An 18,766-nucleotide genomic window follows, 5' to 3' on the forward strand; every position below is an offset into this window, starting at 1 on the left:
GATATATTTTTTCAGAAGTATTCTAGAGCAAAAACTTAATAATCTAAGTAGGGTCAGCATAAAACTAAACCCAGGGCAGCTGCATTATCACAAAGACCTTGCATTTAAAATTCAAGTGAGACCATACAAAAAGGAACTTCTCGGCACTCTACAGCTAAGCCCATTTAGGACCTTGCAGTTTTAAAATCACATTTACCTATTTTTAGGGTATGTGTAGGAGGGGAAAACCAGTTCTTCCACCACTTGGGTCCCAGGGATGAAGCTGAGGCCATCAAAGGTGGCAGAAAGTGTCTTTACTGGCTGAGTTATTGTACTTGTCCTTAATGTAGGTTTAGGAAAGTCGTTCAGACTGTAAATCAGTGCTTCTCAACCTGTGGGTCAGAACCCCCTTGGGGGGGATTCCACATCTGATATTTATGATTAAAAACAGTAACAAAACTACAGTTATGAGGTAGCAAAAAAAAAGGCTATAGTTGGGGTCACCAAAACATAAGGGGTCACAGCATTAGGAAGGTTGAGAACTGTAATACCTAACTAATATTAAGTCCCTGACGTCTACGTCAGCGCTTTCAATACTATTAGAGTCTCAGTTTGTAGTAGCAAAAAGTGCAGTGTACTCTTGGGTTGTTGAAGATGAAGGAAACAAAGCTTACAAGAGATGTTACACTATACCTAATCTATAAAAACACTTTCTGGTTGCATACATTAACCTTGACCTTGTTTTACACCTTAGCAATTTGAACAGAATGATTATAAACAACACACTCAACTTTCTAAGTTAAGTGAAGCCCAGGCAATCAGGTAATTTGTAGTGTCATGTGTAATGTTGGGAATCCAATTATTTCTCTTAGCAAATCTTTACAAATTAATTATGGTAACATTACCACAAAGCCAACGAGAAAAAAGGACACAGGTTTCTTAGTTTAACGTTAAGCTCACTAATTTTTACCTTATAATCAAATTATGATCAAAATATTAAAATAGAATTCATGTAAGTGTCCTTTTCCCCAAAAAGTCTAGACTCCAATACATCATCAACAGCTCAAACTTAGATGGTTAACATCCTTTTCCACCTTAATGCAGTGTATGAAGAATAGCACACATTAAAGTTTGTTACGAAAATAGAGTTTATTAAAAACATCCCTATTGTTTGAGGAGCTTTCACCGTTACCTTGTCTTAAATTAAAAAAAAAAAAATAGAGAGCACTTCTAATTAGGATTTGTAAACTTTTAAAAGCCAAAACTTTTAAAAAGTTACAGCAAAAAAGGGTAATATATTTTCAGTATTTTTTGTTATTTTGTGGCTATTTTTAAATAGAAGGGAAGCAATCAAATTGCTTACAGTCCCCATCAACTACTGTGGGGTGATGTAGCAGGAGCAAATATTATACAGCATCTGTACACCTCAGCTCTACACCCAAGTGTCACCGTCACATTCTGTCATATCCAGTCTCTAGCGAGGAGCCTCTGCTGCTGAGCCAGAATCCTTCTCGGGTTCAACGGATGAGGTAGCCTCAGCAGGTGACTCTTCAGGTTTTACCACTGTGGCCATGGCCTCCCCCTTATCAAGTTCTGAAACAGTGTCTACGTTTCCCACTTGGCTAAGGGGAGGTTCACTGGCTTTGCTACCACCTGCCCTGTCTGTGAGCTCATGCTTCTCTTTTCGATTCTCTTCCTTCTCTCTACGAGACTCTCTGTCTCTAGAATCCCTGTCTCGGTCCCGATGCCCACTAGAGCGCCTATTTCTCTCTTCCAAGTCTCTGTGTCTGTCCCGGTCAGGGCTCCTTCTTCCCCACTCTCTCCTTTCACGGTTACTATTATCTCTATCATCATTACGGTTGCCATAACGTTCCCGGTCATTTTCCACCCTATTTCCAAAAGATCTTCTTCCAAACCTTTCTTGGTCTCTACCTGAATTGAACTGCTGCCTGTTATCATTTCTAAACTGCTGTGGCTGCTGCTGAGCTGGTGCTGGCTGCTGTGACGGTGGTGGCTGCTGTGGCTGTGACTGTTGTGGTGGCTGCGGCTGCTGCGGCTGCTGCTGCTGTTGTTGTTGCTGCGGCTGTTGCTGCCTTCCATCTCTATCTTCTGGTCCTCCCGGGCCTGGGCCTGGGCCCCCAAGCCCTGGCATTCCACCAGGCCTAACGAAAGGGCCATGTGGTGGAAAGGGCCCTTTCATTCCATGAGGTGGGGGCATAGCAAAGCCCCCTGGTCCTGGAGGCGGACCTCTGTGCATCATGTGCGGTGGCATGGGGCGAGGTGGCATCATAGGAAACCGCTGCAAGTGAGGTGGAGGCATCCCTGGGGGGCGCTGGAGTGGGATCATGCCAGGTCTGGCACCAAGAAGACCAGAAGATGGTGCCTGGAGCCCAATTACAGGACCAGGTGCAACTCCTTGAGTGCCTGAAAGATAACACAAACAAAAATATAACTATTTTTAGCTGTCTCCTGTGTAAAGAAAAACACCATTTAGTCCTGAATTGGTTTCGCTCTGAATTCATGCTGAACTAACCTCACATTAGTGATAACCAAGGTCAGCAATGGTAGACTCACTGTTTGGGTACCCAATTCAGGCAGAGGACAAGAAATGCTGAACGAGGAAATTGTAGTATTGTAGTTCTTGTCAGTCTTCCCTCAGAAGTTGTGACATCTAACAGTCCTGAGTCTCAACGAGATAAAAGTCTATATTCACTGCCAGCATGTCAAGACAGTGGGATGTGTTCTCTCAAAGTGTACAACCTGATCCCATGTCTTAATGTGTCCACTCTGTTAGACTACGCTGTGTAGTTACGATGCAGTATCCACCATCATTCTAGGACCTATGATAAAGATCCATATGCACATAAAGCTTATTTTTCATTTTTTTTCTAGGCCCTGCTGAAAGTGTCATCTACTAGGTCAACACGAGGGCTGGAATTGATCCTTGGCCATATACCCTCTACTCTTCTCCCAAAGGCAGCAAGACTGACGATGCTGATGCTGGTTAGTCACTAGCTCGCTGCCTGTTTCTGGTCTGTAGGGGAGACCATCCTGGCCCTGTAATTATGTAAGTTCAACCCAGCATTTACAGGAGGAGGGAAAAACAAGGATTTCTTTTGGTCCTGATAAACAGATATCACATCTATTTCTTTTCAAATACAAAGAGCAAAAGCCACTATGATCAAAAAGCTGTTAGAAAAGGCTCCAGATAATAAGAGGTAGCAGTCACTCATCTGCCCATGTACCAAAGTCTGTGAGGAAGACTGGAATTATGACCATCAGCTGACAGTGGTCATAAGTGCCTTTATGACAGAAATACACTGTTAATTTCAGGTGTGTAACTTGAGTCAATATTGTAGAAAACTAGCAAGCCCTGCAAGGGCCTCTGTTTTCTGTATGCACCAGTACTACCAAGGAACCAAAACTCCTACTTCAGCTGTGACCCATGCACGAGCCCACGCAATGTATGAACACCAGCTTACACTATTTTAACCCAGCCACATGTTTACATAACAACAAAGTCCTCTAGTACACAAACATGATCTACTCAGGAGTTGCCTTTTGTTTATTTTTTGTTTTTTTCAAGACAGGGTTTTTTACTATGTGACCCTGGCTGTCCTGGAACTTGCTGCTCTGTAGACCAGGTTGACCTCAAACTGAAGAGATCTGCCTATCTCTGCCTCCCCAGTGCTGGAATTAAAGATGGTGGATCACCATGCTTGGAGTTACTTTTGACATGTACCTGTCACTTAAAGTATGACAGAGCTCAGTGCCTGCTGAGGTAACTGCAGATACTATCAATAGACACATTTTGTTTAGTGACTAAACAAACAGGACTAAGCACAACATTTCCATTTTGTTGTTGTTTTTTGTTTTTCAAGACAGGGTCTCCCAGTAGCTTTGGAGCCAGTCCTGGAACTTGCTGCTCTGTATACCATGCTGGCCTCAGAGATCTGCCTGCCTGCTTCCGCTTCCTGAGTACTGGGATTAAAGGCGTGTGCCACCACCACCAAGCAAGCAGAGTATTTTAAATCCATGTTCTTCCAATATCAATTATAATTTAAAGTCAAAGTTTAGTAGCTGAGAAGAATTTTAGGCCAATGACACTCCCAATGTAAGGTTGTAAATTGAGAAGCCCTGTAAAATGGGTAAATTTGGCAAAGACTTTCAGAATGCCACCAGAAAATCATAGACAATAAAAATAATACAGACTATCGACTAGACTAAGACTAAAATACTGAAGTGGCAAACACAGCTAGTGCTTGCAGTACAGTTATTAGAAAAAGTTTGTTCTCAAGGACTAAGAGAACCAATGCATGCTGTTAGGTTGCTGTGGCATCTTCCCGTGCTCATCTATAGGCGCATGGGGACAATCTCAAAATGCTCTAAGTAGTCAGACAAGTCTGAGAAATCAAAGTTAGATCTCATGCCAAGCAGACAGTGGATGGAAGATGTAAGGCCAACTCCCTATCACAGAGGATAAAATGAGAGTCTTTATTAAATGTAAGTGACTATCCCTAGGACCACTTGTAAGTCTTTAATAGGGTGGATTTGAAGATTCAGGAATAAACTGGGCCAATCTGCAGTAATCATGTATTTAAACCTCCCATAAAGTACACTTAAAAAGGACACAAAACACCTGCCCAAATCTCCTTTCTACACATGGATCTTTCTATTTGGTATTTGTTCTAAATAGTAAACAACCAAATCCTTTTCATTCTATCAGCTGGGAAGATGTGTCAGAAAGGCTGTCCTCACGGGGTACAGGGAAGAAGTAACATTTATAGATCACATACACCACTGGCCCTCAGATACTGGGTAAACTCAGCTCCCTACCCCTTTAACTGCAGCTCCTTTTGCTGTTTTTGCAAAACAGCAAAACTGTACTGCTTCTGTAATAAAGGATATAATTAAAATGTATACAGTGAATCTTTTAGTAGGCACACAGGTAATGTTAACTTTTGCTAGGGAATCTAGGCTGGCATTACACACCAGTGCAATACAGATTTGTAAAGTAAAAAAGATATGCTGGCCATAATTATGTTTAATTAGGTTTATCTAGAATAGCTAGTTATAAATTAAAAAACAAATAAACCAAAACTTTACTATTAACTCACTTGAGGATTAAAACGTAATCTTCCTTTTAATTTCAATTGCTACAGATGGCACAGAGAGGGTTGGGCTAACCAAAAATGCAGACCTGAATAGGAATCACAGAAGAGGCCTGGATTGAGTCTGAAGGAGAGGCAGAAAAAAATACAAAACCAGTATGGGTAGGAGAGAGTGTAATAGAGGGGAGGGGGTTGGGAGCTTTCACAACAGCTCAGTACTCCCGTGAGACAGACAACCTCTGATGCAAAGGAAGGAGACCCTACCCATAGACAAGGCTTATGAAGCTGCCTGGGTCAGCCAAGGCAATGTAGGGGCCTTGAATGCCATAATAAAGAATCTGGTCTTTGCCTATTTAATGGAGGAAACCAAAGAGGGATCATGAGCAGAGGATGATCCCGTTGGTTTTGAAAACTTTCTGGTAAGTGGTATACAAAAAGCAAAGAGGGCCAGACTATTAGGTTCTTACCCCCCAAGAAGGACAAAAGACAGGAACAAAAGTAGGAGACAGACTGATGGCAGCTAGTGGGCAGGACTGAGTTCTGGAATTAAGAAACACAGATCTCTGCATGAATAAAGGTGTCAATGCAAGATGAAGAATGCAGAAAACAATTTTAGGAGATTAATAAGAAATGTCCTATTTTAACAGACTACCTTGCTGGATGTGTAGGCAGTAAGTCATGTATACACATAGGCATTGTCTGGAGGCTGCTCGTTCGTTTTCTGGCCGCCCAGACCCTAATAGGTAGATTAGTATGAGCTTACTCATACTAATACATAGGGCTCAGCAGGCAGAGCAGAGTCACAGCATTAATATTGGCCAATATTAAACAAAAAGCTCAGACCTGGGGAGCTAACACATCACACTCACAAATTCTTAGTAAACAAAGCTTGGGAGCAGGTTGGAAATAAAACATTGAAATGCCTGCCTCAGACTGTGGAGGCATAAGGATGCTGGGCTCCAGACTAGCCAGGGTTCTACAGCAATGTGGGATAAAGTGGTGTTGGTGGGACAACAAACACAATTACACCTAAGTCTGTTTAACTTAACACACCAGCAAACTAACCAATTTCCTAATGATCCCCAAAATGGCTGCTTCACGATTAAATTACAGAGACAGCACCACCATGGTGACTAAGGGACAGATGTTAGGAGGTTGTCCTCAACACCTGATGTGAAAAGGATACATATAAACACACACACACAAGGGCTTTCAGCGGAGTCCCACAGAGGGCATAAAACATAAATGGATCTTTAAAGAACAGACGGACCTCCCATGTGCAGAGGTGAGGACCAGAAGCACCAAGTGTACATGGCCTAGAATCTGTCCCTCAATCTCTACTTGGCTAACCTGGCCTTCTATTCCATTGCGGTCACTGCCTCACCTCTAGCAGGTAATGAAAGCTTCGTCACTAACAACTATCACTCAATCCAAATCCCAACCACCCTGCCCAGGATCCTCTCTGAGACTTCCTCAATTATCTCCTTCCTATTAGTCCTTGATTCCCTCCCATCATAGATTCCTAGAAAATTCCCAACACTGGTATTTTTTAAAAATTTGTGACACTGGAGACTGATCACAGGACCTCACACAGCTATGCCTTCACCCCCAATACTAATTTAAATTTGGGCCTAAGCATGGAAGTCAAGTCTTTCCCACCCCAAGCCCAAGCAAACTGACTCAAGAAATTAAACTCTTAAATACAGAACACATTTTTTCTCTCATCAGCAACTCTCCATTTCCCCAGTCAATTCACAGTCCCATATCTAGGGCATCTATTTCATAGGTTAATGCTTCTCCTTAGTCTACTAGGTATAGCTGGTTTGCTTTGTGGTTAACTTTTCGACATTCTAAATGTGCTCATAAAAAAACCTCAAGCCAATGGCCTTTGTGCTTTCAGAATACTTTCATTATCCTTAGAAGAAAGCCTGCTCTATGAATCATCTCCCCCAGTCCACCCAGCTATTTTTTTATTCTGTGAATTTGTCTATTAACCAGCGTTTTCAAAAGAAAAAGAAAAAAAAAGAAATCATACAATGTCATACAATACGTAGTCCTTTGTGAGTGGCTCCTTCCACTTGGCATTTTTCCAAGGCTCATCCAAGTTTTGTAGCACGAACAAGTACTTAATACCAAATATTCTTCCATTGTATGAACATACCATTTTGTTTTATTGTACCTTTTTTTTTTTTTTTGCAAAACCATCTTCTGTTACTTTCCCACCTGACCCTGAAACCTCCAAAGCCTACTTGCCCCGTGTCAGTTTTATGCCTGCGCAACATCAAAGCCCCTTGCTCTGCGCCATGCTGGCCCCACTCTCACCTCTCTAAGCTACCCTTCGGTTCTCTCTCTGACTAGCTTCTCCAGAACCACCCACTATTTAGGAATAAAAATGAAGAAACTCACTTTCTTTCTCTTCCACCTTTCAGCATTCACCTACCATTTGTCCCTATAAAACAACTCTCCCCAGGGTTTAAAAAAAAAATCATGTCTATATATATATTTCTTCACCGCCATTCTCTCCTGTCCCTACATCAGGATTACAAATCTTTCATTTCAGTGAACTTTTCTCAAGTCAGTAAGAGCCTTCGTTTTGTTAAGGCCTGCTGCCAAGACTCAGCACTTAGTTTTGAGACAGCTTGTTACATGCTCCAGGCTGGCTTCCAATTTAGGATTCTTCTGCTTCTCCTACTTGCTGGGTTTGGGGATTACAGCCATGAGCCACCATACCAAGACTTTTTTTTTTTTTTTTTTTTTTTTTAGCCAACAGTGATGGCACTTGGGAGCTTATCTTTTCACCCTTTGCCCTTGCATGGCCTCCAGATTACTTCTTCTAGTCCACTGGCTACACCTTCTCTACCCTCTGCTGGATAAAACAGTACATGAGTGGCTAAATGCCAGGCTCCCAATGCAGGTTACCATGACTTTAATTCCATCATCTGTTGCCATGAGACCCTGGGAGCTTTTTCCTCCCTTTGCTTCTCCAGCAACTCATTAATGTGCACCAATTCCTTAGAGATCCTGCCACGTACGGTCTATGTCCTTTAGCGCCGGCATCTTAGTCTTAACTGTGAAATGTTTTAAGGATTCTAGGGCTATGTCTATATACCAACTGTTTCTGAAACTCACAGGCCTCTGTGACATTAAATATTATCCTAATCTAATGGTGTGTGAGTGTTCCCCTTTATAATTTTTCCAGTGTACTTGGTACTTGCACCTGGACAAAATTAAAACAGAGCACGTAAATATGACCCTCACACTCCAAAATAGCCAGCACCCCTGAGATTTGTGCATCTCAAGAATGAAAGTCATAGCACCAACTGCTCATGTACATGTGACAAGTGTACGAATTTGATGCTTTTAATAGCACATACTTAAAAAGTGGGCAGTCCTGAATGGCCTACCTTTAAAATGCATTCGATGACAAACTACTGTATCAGCTCCCAGACTGTTCCTCAAAAAAAGGCCTGTCTTAAAACCTAGCACTACTTCGCTCTGCATGCCCTGACTCCCACAACTCCCCTACACTCATCTGTCAGCCTGAGATTGCTCTGTTCCAGCTCTACCAGTTCCTCGTGGCTCCTCCAGGTAAAGTTGCTTCTTAGTCCAGGTTCTCTCTTTTGTTGGTGTGCCCGAAATGCCAAATCTCAGTACTTACGTGGCTTATTTTCCTCTCTCCTCTACTTGGTTTTCTTTCTCAATGTTACTTCCTCCAAATGCCCACTCTGGCCATCTTACTGATAACAAATGGCACATTTCAATATCTTCAATGTCTTCACCCCTAACACACCACCTCTACTTTTCTTCTCTCTTCATTGGATGACTCCATGTGATAATATTAGTTTACTTTTTATCCAAAGGAATAAACACCAGAGAGACAGATCTCATTTTGTTCATTCTGCTATCTTTAGCACCTGAAGGGATACTCGATATGGAGTAGGTTCTCAGTAGACACAGACCCAGAAGTAACACTGACACTTGAATGGTGGTCGCAGAGGTGATGAACAATCTCATCAAGATACCGCCGATGAGAGCAGAGGCTATGGGTCCCAAAATGGTGAGAATCTTTTCAACGTAACAAACCTGGGAGATCCTGAACTTTGAAAACTACGTCACTTTTTAAGTTTTTTCTTAATTGAAATTGACTGCTACTTGTTTTCTAATTTGACCGAGAGAATGGTCACTGTAGTATTTTCCATGGGGAAGGGTTCTTACACCCGAGGAAAACATCTATCGGCCACTCATTTCATTTTTATGTGTACTGCTGGGAATCTAACCAAGGAACTAGTACACACGAGTCAAGTGTACTGAACTACATATCCCTCCAGCTCACTAACAACAACCCTTAACTTCTCAACCAATGCCTTATCTGTAGGCAAATATACAAAGTACTTATTTAATCAATCAACCAACAAAAGGCATTTTGTTTTTGATATCCTACCTTCAAAACCCTGACACAACAATACAACCAACATTTGGGTTTCCTCCCTCCTAGACTCACCAATTCATGATATTTATGAACATTTACCTTGAGAACACTCCCAGACAATGTTCACAGTGGACCATGTTGGAAGCTAAAGGTCATTGTCAAGATTAAGAGAAAGCACATTCCATTTACTGTTACAAACGGGACCTTAACATGTCACCAGAAATCTTTCGGAGAAATGGGAGACTTTTTAAGCTAAGGAAGAAGGTATACTGAGATGTCTTGTCAAAAGTCATACCATATATGGACTCAAGAATTTTAAATGAAATCTGATCAGACAGTCATTTTTTAAAGACGGCTTGGATCTTTTTGTTTTACACAAAATATTTTGTGTAAATAGACAATAGACTTTGTATAGCTATTAGTCTGCACCATTTATAACTACTTTTTAAAATCATTTATGTGCTACTTGCTAACTACTTTATGTCAACCAATAGACACAGCTATGATTTTAATGGAAAATTACACTACTGGCTAGTAAACTTGATATATAGAGTTAGCTTCTATTATTCAACATAATTTTCTGTAGACACTCTTTTAGTGTTAGCCAGACAAGTCTTACCTGAAACTCTTCACAGTAATATCTGTGTCTATCAAAACCTATCTAGATTCCCAAGTTTATGCCCTCCTACTCTTCAAAAAATATCCCTTAGAAACAAGATGACAGGTTCTCTTCAGGCTAGTGAACAAACCTTGGACTTCCTAGTGACAGCTTCAGGAGACATGGAGACAATGTGCAAGCCCTTGGCAGTTTCACACACTATTTTCCTCGTGTTCTCTGTAAGAGCTTCACCTTTTGTGATAACATATTATATTCGTGCATAAATTCATATCCTAGGCAAATTTCTGCTACAGATTTAACCATTATTTTTGCCTTATCCAGTCCATCCACTGAATAATATTGTATATATTATGCTGAAGGCACTGTGAGGAATATTTCAAAGTCATTTCTATGTGATACTAGTGACTAGAGGAACAACATATTAGTGTTTAGAACACCAATTTAGGTACGTTTAATGCTCTGAAAAGAACACTCTTAGAAGACAATGTCAAGAGGCCTTCTGGTATATCCTTCCAGCTTGTAATTTAATGTAACCATACAAAAGTTCAGTATAAAAGTATCAAAATGCACTGTTTTTATAAATCAGGCATTACTCTCAAAAAAAAAAAGAAAAAATGTAATTCCTCTAATTTTCTATTGCTGTTTAATATTATAGATAGTATGCAACTAGCAGAAAGGTGCTGTAATGTTCTAATTTAAATGCTGTTTAAATTACTAGCTATAAAAATTATAAACTTAAAGACAATGACTGAGCAGAGAAATCCGAAGCTAAACCATCAGAAATCAAATACCCATGTTGAAACAATCAGCAAAATGTAGGGAAGACTTCTAGGCACATTTTAGGGCTCCTAACTTAATGATATAAAAATCAAAACATTTTAGTATAATTTACTAAACAGTTTAATTTTCAATTTTTCTTGCGGTGCCCTAGTCCGAGATCAGTTTAAATGCCTGCTGCAGCTAGGTAGAGACTCAAGGGTATCAACCCACGGACCAACAACTCCACTAATGGGCCATCAACATGTGAGTTTGGCTTCAAAAACACTGTGACTTAGAGCAGAGAAAAAGTAACCCCCATTTGTAAGATTATTCTCAGAAGTCAAATTTTATTTACAAACTTCACCATCTGCAGTAGTGTGACAAAAGCAGGGAAGGTGAGGTGACAATCGCTTCGTATTGAGAATTAACAAGTGCGTGCATGTATCAGGAAGTGGCTTCACTTCCCACAGAGGAATTCACGCCACCTGGCAGTTTGTGTCTGAAGCATACTCTGGATATCCTTGTAACACAGGACAGATAGGTAACACAAACAAACAATTTTTTGTGTACTTTTTTATTGTTTGGAACACCAAAGTAACCCAAACTTTACATTTACAATTAACTTTTTAATAAATACGCTGTACATAATATTAGCAATACATCATACAACGGATTTGAAAGGCAAACATAAATGCTCATACAATCAAAAGGATGAACTGAATTGCCACCATCTTCTCTCCGAGATGACTGACAACTGTAGATGTCATCTTTAGGTTTGACAAAACCACTACTGATTTCAGCTACTTTGGCCCATGAGATGCTAACTAAACATAGTGTTCTTTAAAATCAAATAATAACCAATACTTGTTGTATGCCTAGTCGTTTATTATTTTCAAATGATGAGCATTATTCAAAGAATCAAAGTATTTTTAAAAATATGATGGAAGCTTATGTTCTTCCAAATTCAATTTACTGAGGGGGGAGGTGTGCACCTCAGCTCAGCTCTAGAAACAGTAAAGTTACCTTCAAACTAACACCTAAACTCAAATCTGATGACAGAAATCAACAGCAGCACCAGGCACTTCACTGTCTTCCTTCCCATTACAACTAGTCCTCAGTGTGAAATTTTGATCGGGTTAACATTTGACAGGCTTGTGTTGCTTCAAAAATACCGACACACTGCAAGAAAACTATTTGGTATCTACTATGTAGAGACCTTCAATACTGAGTTGTGCTATTAAGTAAAATGCTGCTATGATTTAACATATTTTCTGAATAAGTCAAACATGGAATTTGATTGCTTGTGATCTGGTCTTATCTTCCTTCAAATGCACAATCAACTATACAAAGACTATTGTTCCAGAAATCTTGCTTTCTCCTTGAGAGCAAACCAGAGCTTATAATGAGTCAGAGCTCAGCAGTGTCATCACAGACTGGAGTATAAACACTTGTTTCTAGATGTCCTAAGCACACCTATGGCATTTCTTACCTGTGATAGCACCCACTGTTCACTAAATGCCTCCCAGGTGGCAGTTTTGTATGTTAGCCACTGAATCACCACCACACCCTGGCGTGTCGATGCCATCGTATCCCCTTTACAGACGAAGAAATGGGACTTCAGCATTAGCCTCTAGAGGTTTAAGGTGTTCTGGTCAACACAGCATCTCCTTCTACAGACTTACAGTACACATTAGAGCACCAATAAGAGAGGGAGCACCTAGTCTCCGTGCTCCCACAGGAGGATTACACCGGCAACCAGCTCCCGGTCCACTGTGATACCATAAATGTGATTCTTGCGTTCCCAAGTGGTGGAACTGTGATTCTTTTGTATAAATTCTCCTTTATTTGCACACACACAAAAACAAAACAACAACAACAACAAAAAAGGAAAAACATCTCACTTGAAAAAAGCTCACCCTCTCAAGCAGGCAGAGAGGTATGGGTGAGAACTTATTGAAATTTACTGGTGACAGGTATGTCCAAGGAATACTGCAGGGATCGGATTCCTTTTTGACTCTTGTGACAGATGGCAGTATGAGATGGCAACTAAAGGCAAGAGAAGAATGCTGGAAGGGTGGGACTGTGAGGGACTAGGGCCACCATGCCAGAAGCCTTGGAATGAGTACAATGGCAGCTCAGGGGAGAAACCCATTCACCTCTTCAAAGGGCTTGCTTTACTACAATGTAAAAATCAGGTCAAGAATATTTTCATATTAGACCTTTGTATTAATAAGAAAACCAAAACTCATTTCTCTGAAAGGTCAAGATTTATGTGACCATTTTTTTTTTTTCAAGATTTCTTTCTCAGAGACGGGGGCTTGCTACGTAGCTCAGGCTGGCATCCAACTCAAGATCCTTGGACCTCAGCCTCCCGAGTTCTGGGAACACAGTGCCACAAGGCCCAGCACGTTTCCAGATGTTTCCTTCTGTTAACTGGAACTAGACTATTTCATGTTAGTTTAAAGAATTGATTTTAATAAAAAGTTTCTGTTTTTACTTTGATTCAAATTTTAAACCTTCCAGGATTTGAATAACCCTTCATTTTCCAATTTATATTTTCTAAGTTATAGACAAAGATAACCAAAATTAAAAGAGCCCACATTAAAAGTCTCCCATTTCCCTATCCCACCTCACTTATGGAATCAGTGAGCTCTCCTGTGAGTGAATACACAGAAAGGTGTGTGAGGTAATGAGAACACTTCAGTGCTCCTCAGCAATGTTGTACATGCCAAATTAACCTTGATTTGTTTCACTTGTTTCATGTTGGTTGCAAAGGTTAAAGTGTCTGTTGGGTGATAGTAAGAAATAAATAGAAGCAGGTACTCACTCCAAACAGGACTACTTACAAGCAGTAGCTAGCAAACTCTTGCAGATCATGAAATCTTTCTACTCATTCAGTGAAGTTATGAAGTCCAAAGAAAATGACAAATACACACAATTTTGTAACAGTTCAAGGAGCCTAACAACCACGGCCCTTGGACAAGATTCTCTTCCAAGGCAGAGACGTGCACGGGTGGAGAGGGTGTGTAGGAAAGGGCCAATTAGAAAACTACATCAGATACTTGTGCAACTACACTAGAGATACAAAAAATAGCTGTAACCTAGTGAGGTCTGGCAATGTTTTTCCTTATTTCCCAGTCCAGTGGTGTGTCCTTCCATGCCATCCCCATACAGTGCAAGCTTTGAACCAACCCTTCATTAAACAATTCATCTCCCCAAATTCTCCTCTAACAAACAGTCCTTCCTCTGTATACTAAGGAAATTAAAAGTAAATTCATTATGTACACTAAAGAGCAGTCCTAACTTCACCTTAAAAAGAAATTGGCATTTTTCACTATTTATGGGGTACAAAGTAAAAACTTCAATCCAGAAGATTTTTGTATAAAGTGAAGTGCTCTACCTGAAACCACTGTCCCACAATCCTACATCTCAGATCAGCAAGAGTCTTTCCTAAAGCAAGATTCTGAAAGCAAATGTGCACACACATACACTCTGAAAATAAAAAGGACCCATACAGAAGCATTAACTTCCCATTAGGAGAATCAAATATGAACTATACTTGGTGATATCACTTCAAATACAAACTTTTAACTTAAAAGATGGTTATCATAAAAACTATTGATGTACTTAATGTAACTGAAGCAAACTAGAGTACACCCTCACAAGGATAACTGGGAAACCTCCAGGCTGTACCTCCCTTGACTGCAGCGATGCGGCTGTGGGAAGGAGCAGCTCCAGCAGAAGGAAACCCAGGAGCCGGTGAGAATGGCCTCAGCTCTAATCTCACTGTACAACCCTCACACAGAAAACAACACCAGTCTGTTAAGATTATCATAGATGATGGACTTGCCAGTCTATATATTAAAAAAAAATTTCCAGGATTTTTAGAAGAATAAGAACAGAGATTATATGAGAAACCAGCTTCTCAGAGCTGAAAGTCTGGAATCATGTTAAGAACATATAACCATTTCTTTCATAGAAATTACTTTAATTGTTTTTTTTTTATCAAATTAACATGTGCAGATGAAAATGTTTTGCTGAAGACAACTGGGCCATAATGGCACCCATGAAGATGTCTCCTGGTAAAGTGGAACTGCACAAACCATTTAAGATCTTCCAAGCCAAACTTGAAGGGGCAAAAAAAAACTAACAACAAAAAAATAATTAACTTACCAAGAAGTGAAACAGGCTGGGTTACAGGAGGGGTAGGCAGATTCGTGGGTGCAGCAGGTGGCACAGCAGAGCCATACATTTTCGCACTGTCACCAGACTCGGCGTTTCCTCTAGCCCCAGACACCACTGTTGGAATGGGATTTCCAATAGATAAGTCTTTTGTAGTGTCTTCATTTATACCAGCGATAGCAGCTAAGGAATATAATTACATTGACATGTGAAGCTGAGTAATGAGGTATGTTTCCGGTCAACAACCTTTAACCAGACTACAAACCCTACTATGTGCTCACTTTCCCTCCTACCCCAACTCCAAGACATCAAGCCAACACAGAGGAAAGACATGCTTACAGTTTGGGATGCTTATTGGTGGAGTGTGAGGAGGAGGAATGGATACTGGTGGAGTTATAGGAGGTGGGGGTCCAGGAGGAAGAAAACCTAGGGTAAGAGAAATCAGGTCAATGCCTTCTGCTCATTTTATCAAGAGCCCCAAACTGTTGGTAGTCTCAGCTGTGTCAGTGTACCTGGTGGTAAATGCATCGGGTTGAATCCTGGGCGCAAAAATGGTGGTGGAGGAGGAGGAACACCAGGGCCAAAGCCTGGAGGGGGGATTCCTAAGGGAGGTGTGAAAGCAGGTGGCTGGAGAGCACCAACTACAGGAGGGCCCGGCTGATGAGGTGGGACCTGGAAAGAAAAGCCAAATACATATCTAGCTACTCTCAAATACAGTGTATGTGCACCAAGAAAATAAAAGCAGGTATTTTAAAAATTTTATTATACCACTACATTTATTAGATTAAAAAGATGGTAGGTAACCTGTGCCTACCTAAATGCTATAAATCTAAGCTCTGCTTTCTCCTGTGAGTTGACCATTTACACTGCATTTCATTGGGTTCTACCGGTGTTCTGACAGCATAGGAGACATTTAAAAATATTCTAAGGCAGAATTGTTTAAAAATTGGAAAATACAAGTCTAAGAAAGAACAGCTGACAACTTATGTAGCAGGCTAAGATAAACAATGTTCAAATCAAATTACTAGTGGTTCTGGATTTCAATATCTAAGACACTCTAAGTCAGGGTACTGAGTCATCCAAATAACACTTGTAAAGCAATCTAAATTAATTGTTTTATTGACATTCATGAAAAAAGTTGTTCAAAAATAGAGGTGATATATCAAAATGTGAAAAGTTAGTATTCACTTTTAGACAGAACAGTAAGATTTAAAAAGCAACCTTTCAGACCCTTAAAGTTTTAAATCATGTTCTTGACAGCCCTACCTGTGGAGGGGGCACTGTTATAGGTGCAGGAACAGGAATAGGAGGGACAGGCACAGGCAAAGGCTTAGGTACAGGTGACACTGGATCTGTGTGGGAGGCTTCTGCACCTCCATTTTGAGCAACTTCATTTTCAGACTTCTTGGGGATGCCTTTCCAATCTATGAATGTAACAAGAAACGTTTAGCATTTTCACTTACAACTTTAAATATAGAAATGAACATTGAAAATTAGAAAATAACAGCTTCATTAAAGAAATCCCTATACTAATTTTCAGTAATTATTCAAATTGACAACAGAAATATGTAAGCAGAATGGATGGATCCAGACACATCCACTTCTAATGTCTGTCTTTTCAGTCTCTCCCTAACACTAAAAAAATACTGAAGACACCCTTCTGGTGTGGGATTCCCCTTTGTGTGCTGTGATTACCATTAATGAATAAAGAAACTGCTTTGAACCTATAGCAGAGAAGAACTTAGATAGGTGGGGAAAACTAAACTGAACGCTGGGAGGAAGAAGGTGGAGTCAGGGAGAAGCCATGGAGCAGCGGGTGATGCAGGTTAATGGATACGGGTTAAATTAAGAAGCTAGAGCTAATGGGCCAAGCAGTGATTTAATTGATATAGTTTCTGAGTGGTTATTTTGGGGCTGAGCTGCCGGGCAGCCGGGAAAACAAGCTAGCAGCCTTCTTACAACACCCTTCCACCATCTTCTAGGCAAGAAAAAACATTTAGCATTCTGGGGCTTAACTGGGGCATGGTAGGCTCATCTGCCTGAAGAGAAATCTAGCTCCTCCTACATGAAAACATGCATTATCCAAGGGGGTGGGCACCTTAGCATCATCACACCACTTTCCCTCCTTCTGGTTGTCAAGTTAACACTTCTTAAACATCCATTATCTCCACCACAATCTTACTAATAACCCAGCACTCATAATATTACTATCCACAAACAAACTTCTTGGTCTAATACATGTGTGTGAATGTGTGTTTTCTTGGGATGCTTAACTTTCTCAAAAGACCTATTATAAAACATGAATTGAAACATAACACAGAGTTGAGCATCACCACAAATATCTGGGGTCAAAGTGGGGCTTTAAACACTTGTATCTTACTGGTAAGCATCTCTAATCAGTGTCTGCACCCTGAAATGCTTCTAGTACTCAAAGGGCTCTGTGGTTTTACAGGTATCTCCTGATTCTCAGTCTATACCACTGATGTGCAACTGGAGTCTAAGCAGTCCATTTTTAATGCAAAGTTCTAATTATTAAGTCTAACAGTCAGGATTTAACCAGGGTCTGTATTTCTCCTGCTAACATCTTAGACAGATAAAGGTTACTGTATCTTCAATTAACAGTAAAGAGACTAGCTTATACCTGGAACTTTAAGATCACCCAAAATTCTTCCTAGTGCAAAGAATAAAGTTGTTTGTTACATGACCATGAACTGTGAAAGAAGTTAAACATTGTTTTACCTGGGTTAAGTGTGTCACTGTCCAACATTCCTCCTTCACAAAAACTCTCCAGCTCCTCAGGTTTGACTTTGTCCCACGGAACATAAGTAACACCCAATTCAACATCCCAATACTGCTTATAATCTGCCTTTATTCCTTTGTTTAAGGCCCAGGCAATCTATAACCAGTGAAAATACACAAAGAAAGGAAAAGAAAAGTGGGTCAGCAGTCTTCAGAATTCACATCCCCATCACTCTACTCATCTGAACAGGGCAGGCAGTGAGCACCCTGGACTGCTGTCCCCGTAAGCACTTATAGACTCCTTGACATATGTTAGTGGCTCTTCTGTCTTCTCATTTTGCCTCACGATAGAAATCTCTTCACACCCAGCAGAGCCGGCATACAACAAAGAAAAAGTTCATCAAGAAGAAGCCCACTGCACTGTAGACCACTCAAGGTCTACAGATATGGCAACATCTTTTTACAGTATACACCAGGGTAGACGAAGATGCTAACACAGGGTAACACTGAATTGGACCCCTCAGAGATGGTTGTTTGTGTGCTTGTATTTTTCTTTATGTCTGTCGATATTTTTACCAGCTAATTCAACGGAGAGATGGCAAACCTTAAGTTGTGGAACATTCATGTTTTTATATAAAAGAATTTACTAGAAAATATTATCTTTAAAGCTCCAGTTAAAGCTAGATAGATGTGGTATTGCATGCTGTAATCCCAGTACTTAGATGGAGGATCAGGAGCTGAGTTCAAGGCCAGTCTGAGACCTGTTTCTAAACGACACAAGAACATAAATATGCTGGCCGGAGGCAGTGACAGAGTGCTTATCTAGCCTACATTAAGATCCTGGTTAAATTTCTAGCACATTATTAAGAAAAAAAAACTTATTAAGAATTTTATGTTAGCGCCAGGTGGTGGCAGTGCACACCTTTAATTCCAGCACCTGGGAGAAAG

General features: G+C 40.5%; 1 protein-coding gene across 4 annotated transcripts in view; it reads right to left on the reverse strand.

The window, feature by feature from the left end:
* Positions 1 to 1,109: 1,109 nt before the first annotated feature.
* The window catches only part of Scaf4 (SR-related CTD associated factor 4), a 56,382-nt gene continuing 38,725 nt past the window's right edge, over positions 1,110 to 18,766 (reverse strand). For 2 of the 4 annotated variants that reach the window (XM_075959456.1, XM_075959461.1), the window contains exons 15-20: positions 17,819 to 17,975; positions 16,346 to 16,503; positions 15,592 to 15,751; positions 15,419 to 15,505; positions 15,071 to 15,196; positions 1,110 to 2,403 (exon numbers count right to left, since the gene is read on the reverse strand). In XM_075959456.1, coding sequence (XP_075815571.1) covers positions 1,454 to 2,403; positions 15,071 to 15,196; positions 15,419 to 15,505; positions 15,592 to 15,751; positions 16,346 to 16,503; positions 17,819 to 17,975 — 1,638 coding nt within the window. In that variant the 3' untranslated portion in view covers positions 1,110 to 1,453. Of the gene's footprint in view, positions 2,404 to 15,070; positions 15,263 to 15,418; positions 15,506 to 15,591; positions 15,752 to 16,345; positions 16,504 to 17,818; positions 17,976 to 18,766 lie in introns of all 4 variants that reach the window. The other 2 variants (XM_075959450.1, XM_075959451.1) reach the window with 1 other exon arrangement.

Source organism: Microtus pennsylvanicus, chromosome 1, assembly GCF_037038515.1.
Source record: "Microtus pennsylvanicus isolate mMicPen1 chromosome 1, mMicPen1.hap1, whole genome shotgun sequence".
NCBI classification, from domain to species: Eukaryota; Metazoa; Chordata; class Mammalia; order Rodentia; family Cricetidae; genus Microtus; species Microtus pennsylvanicus.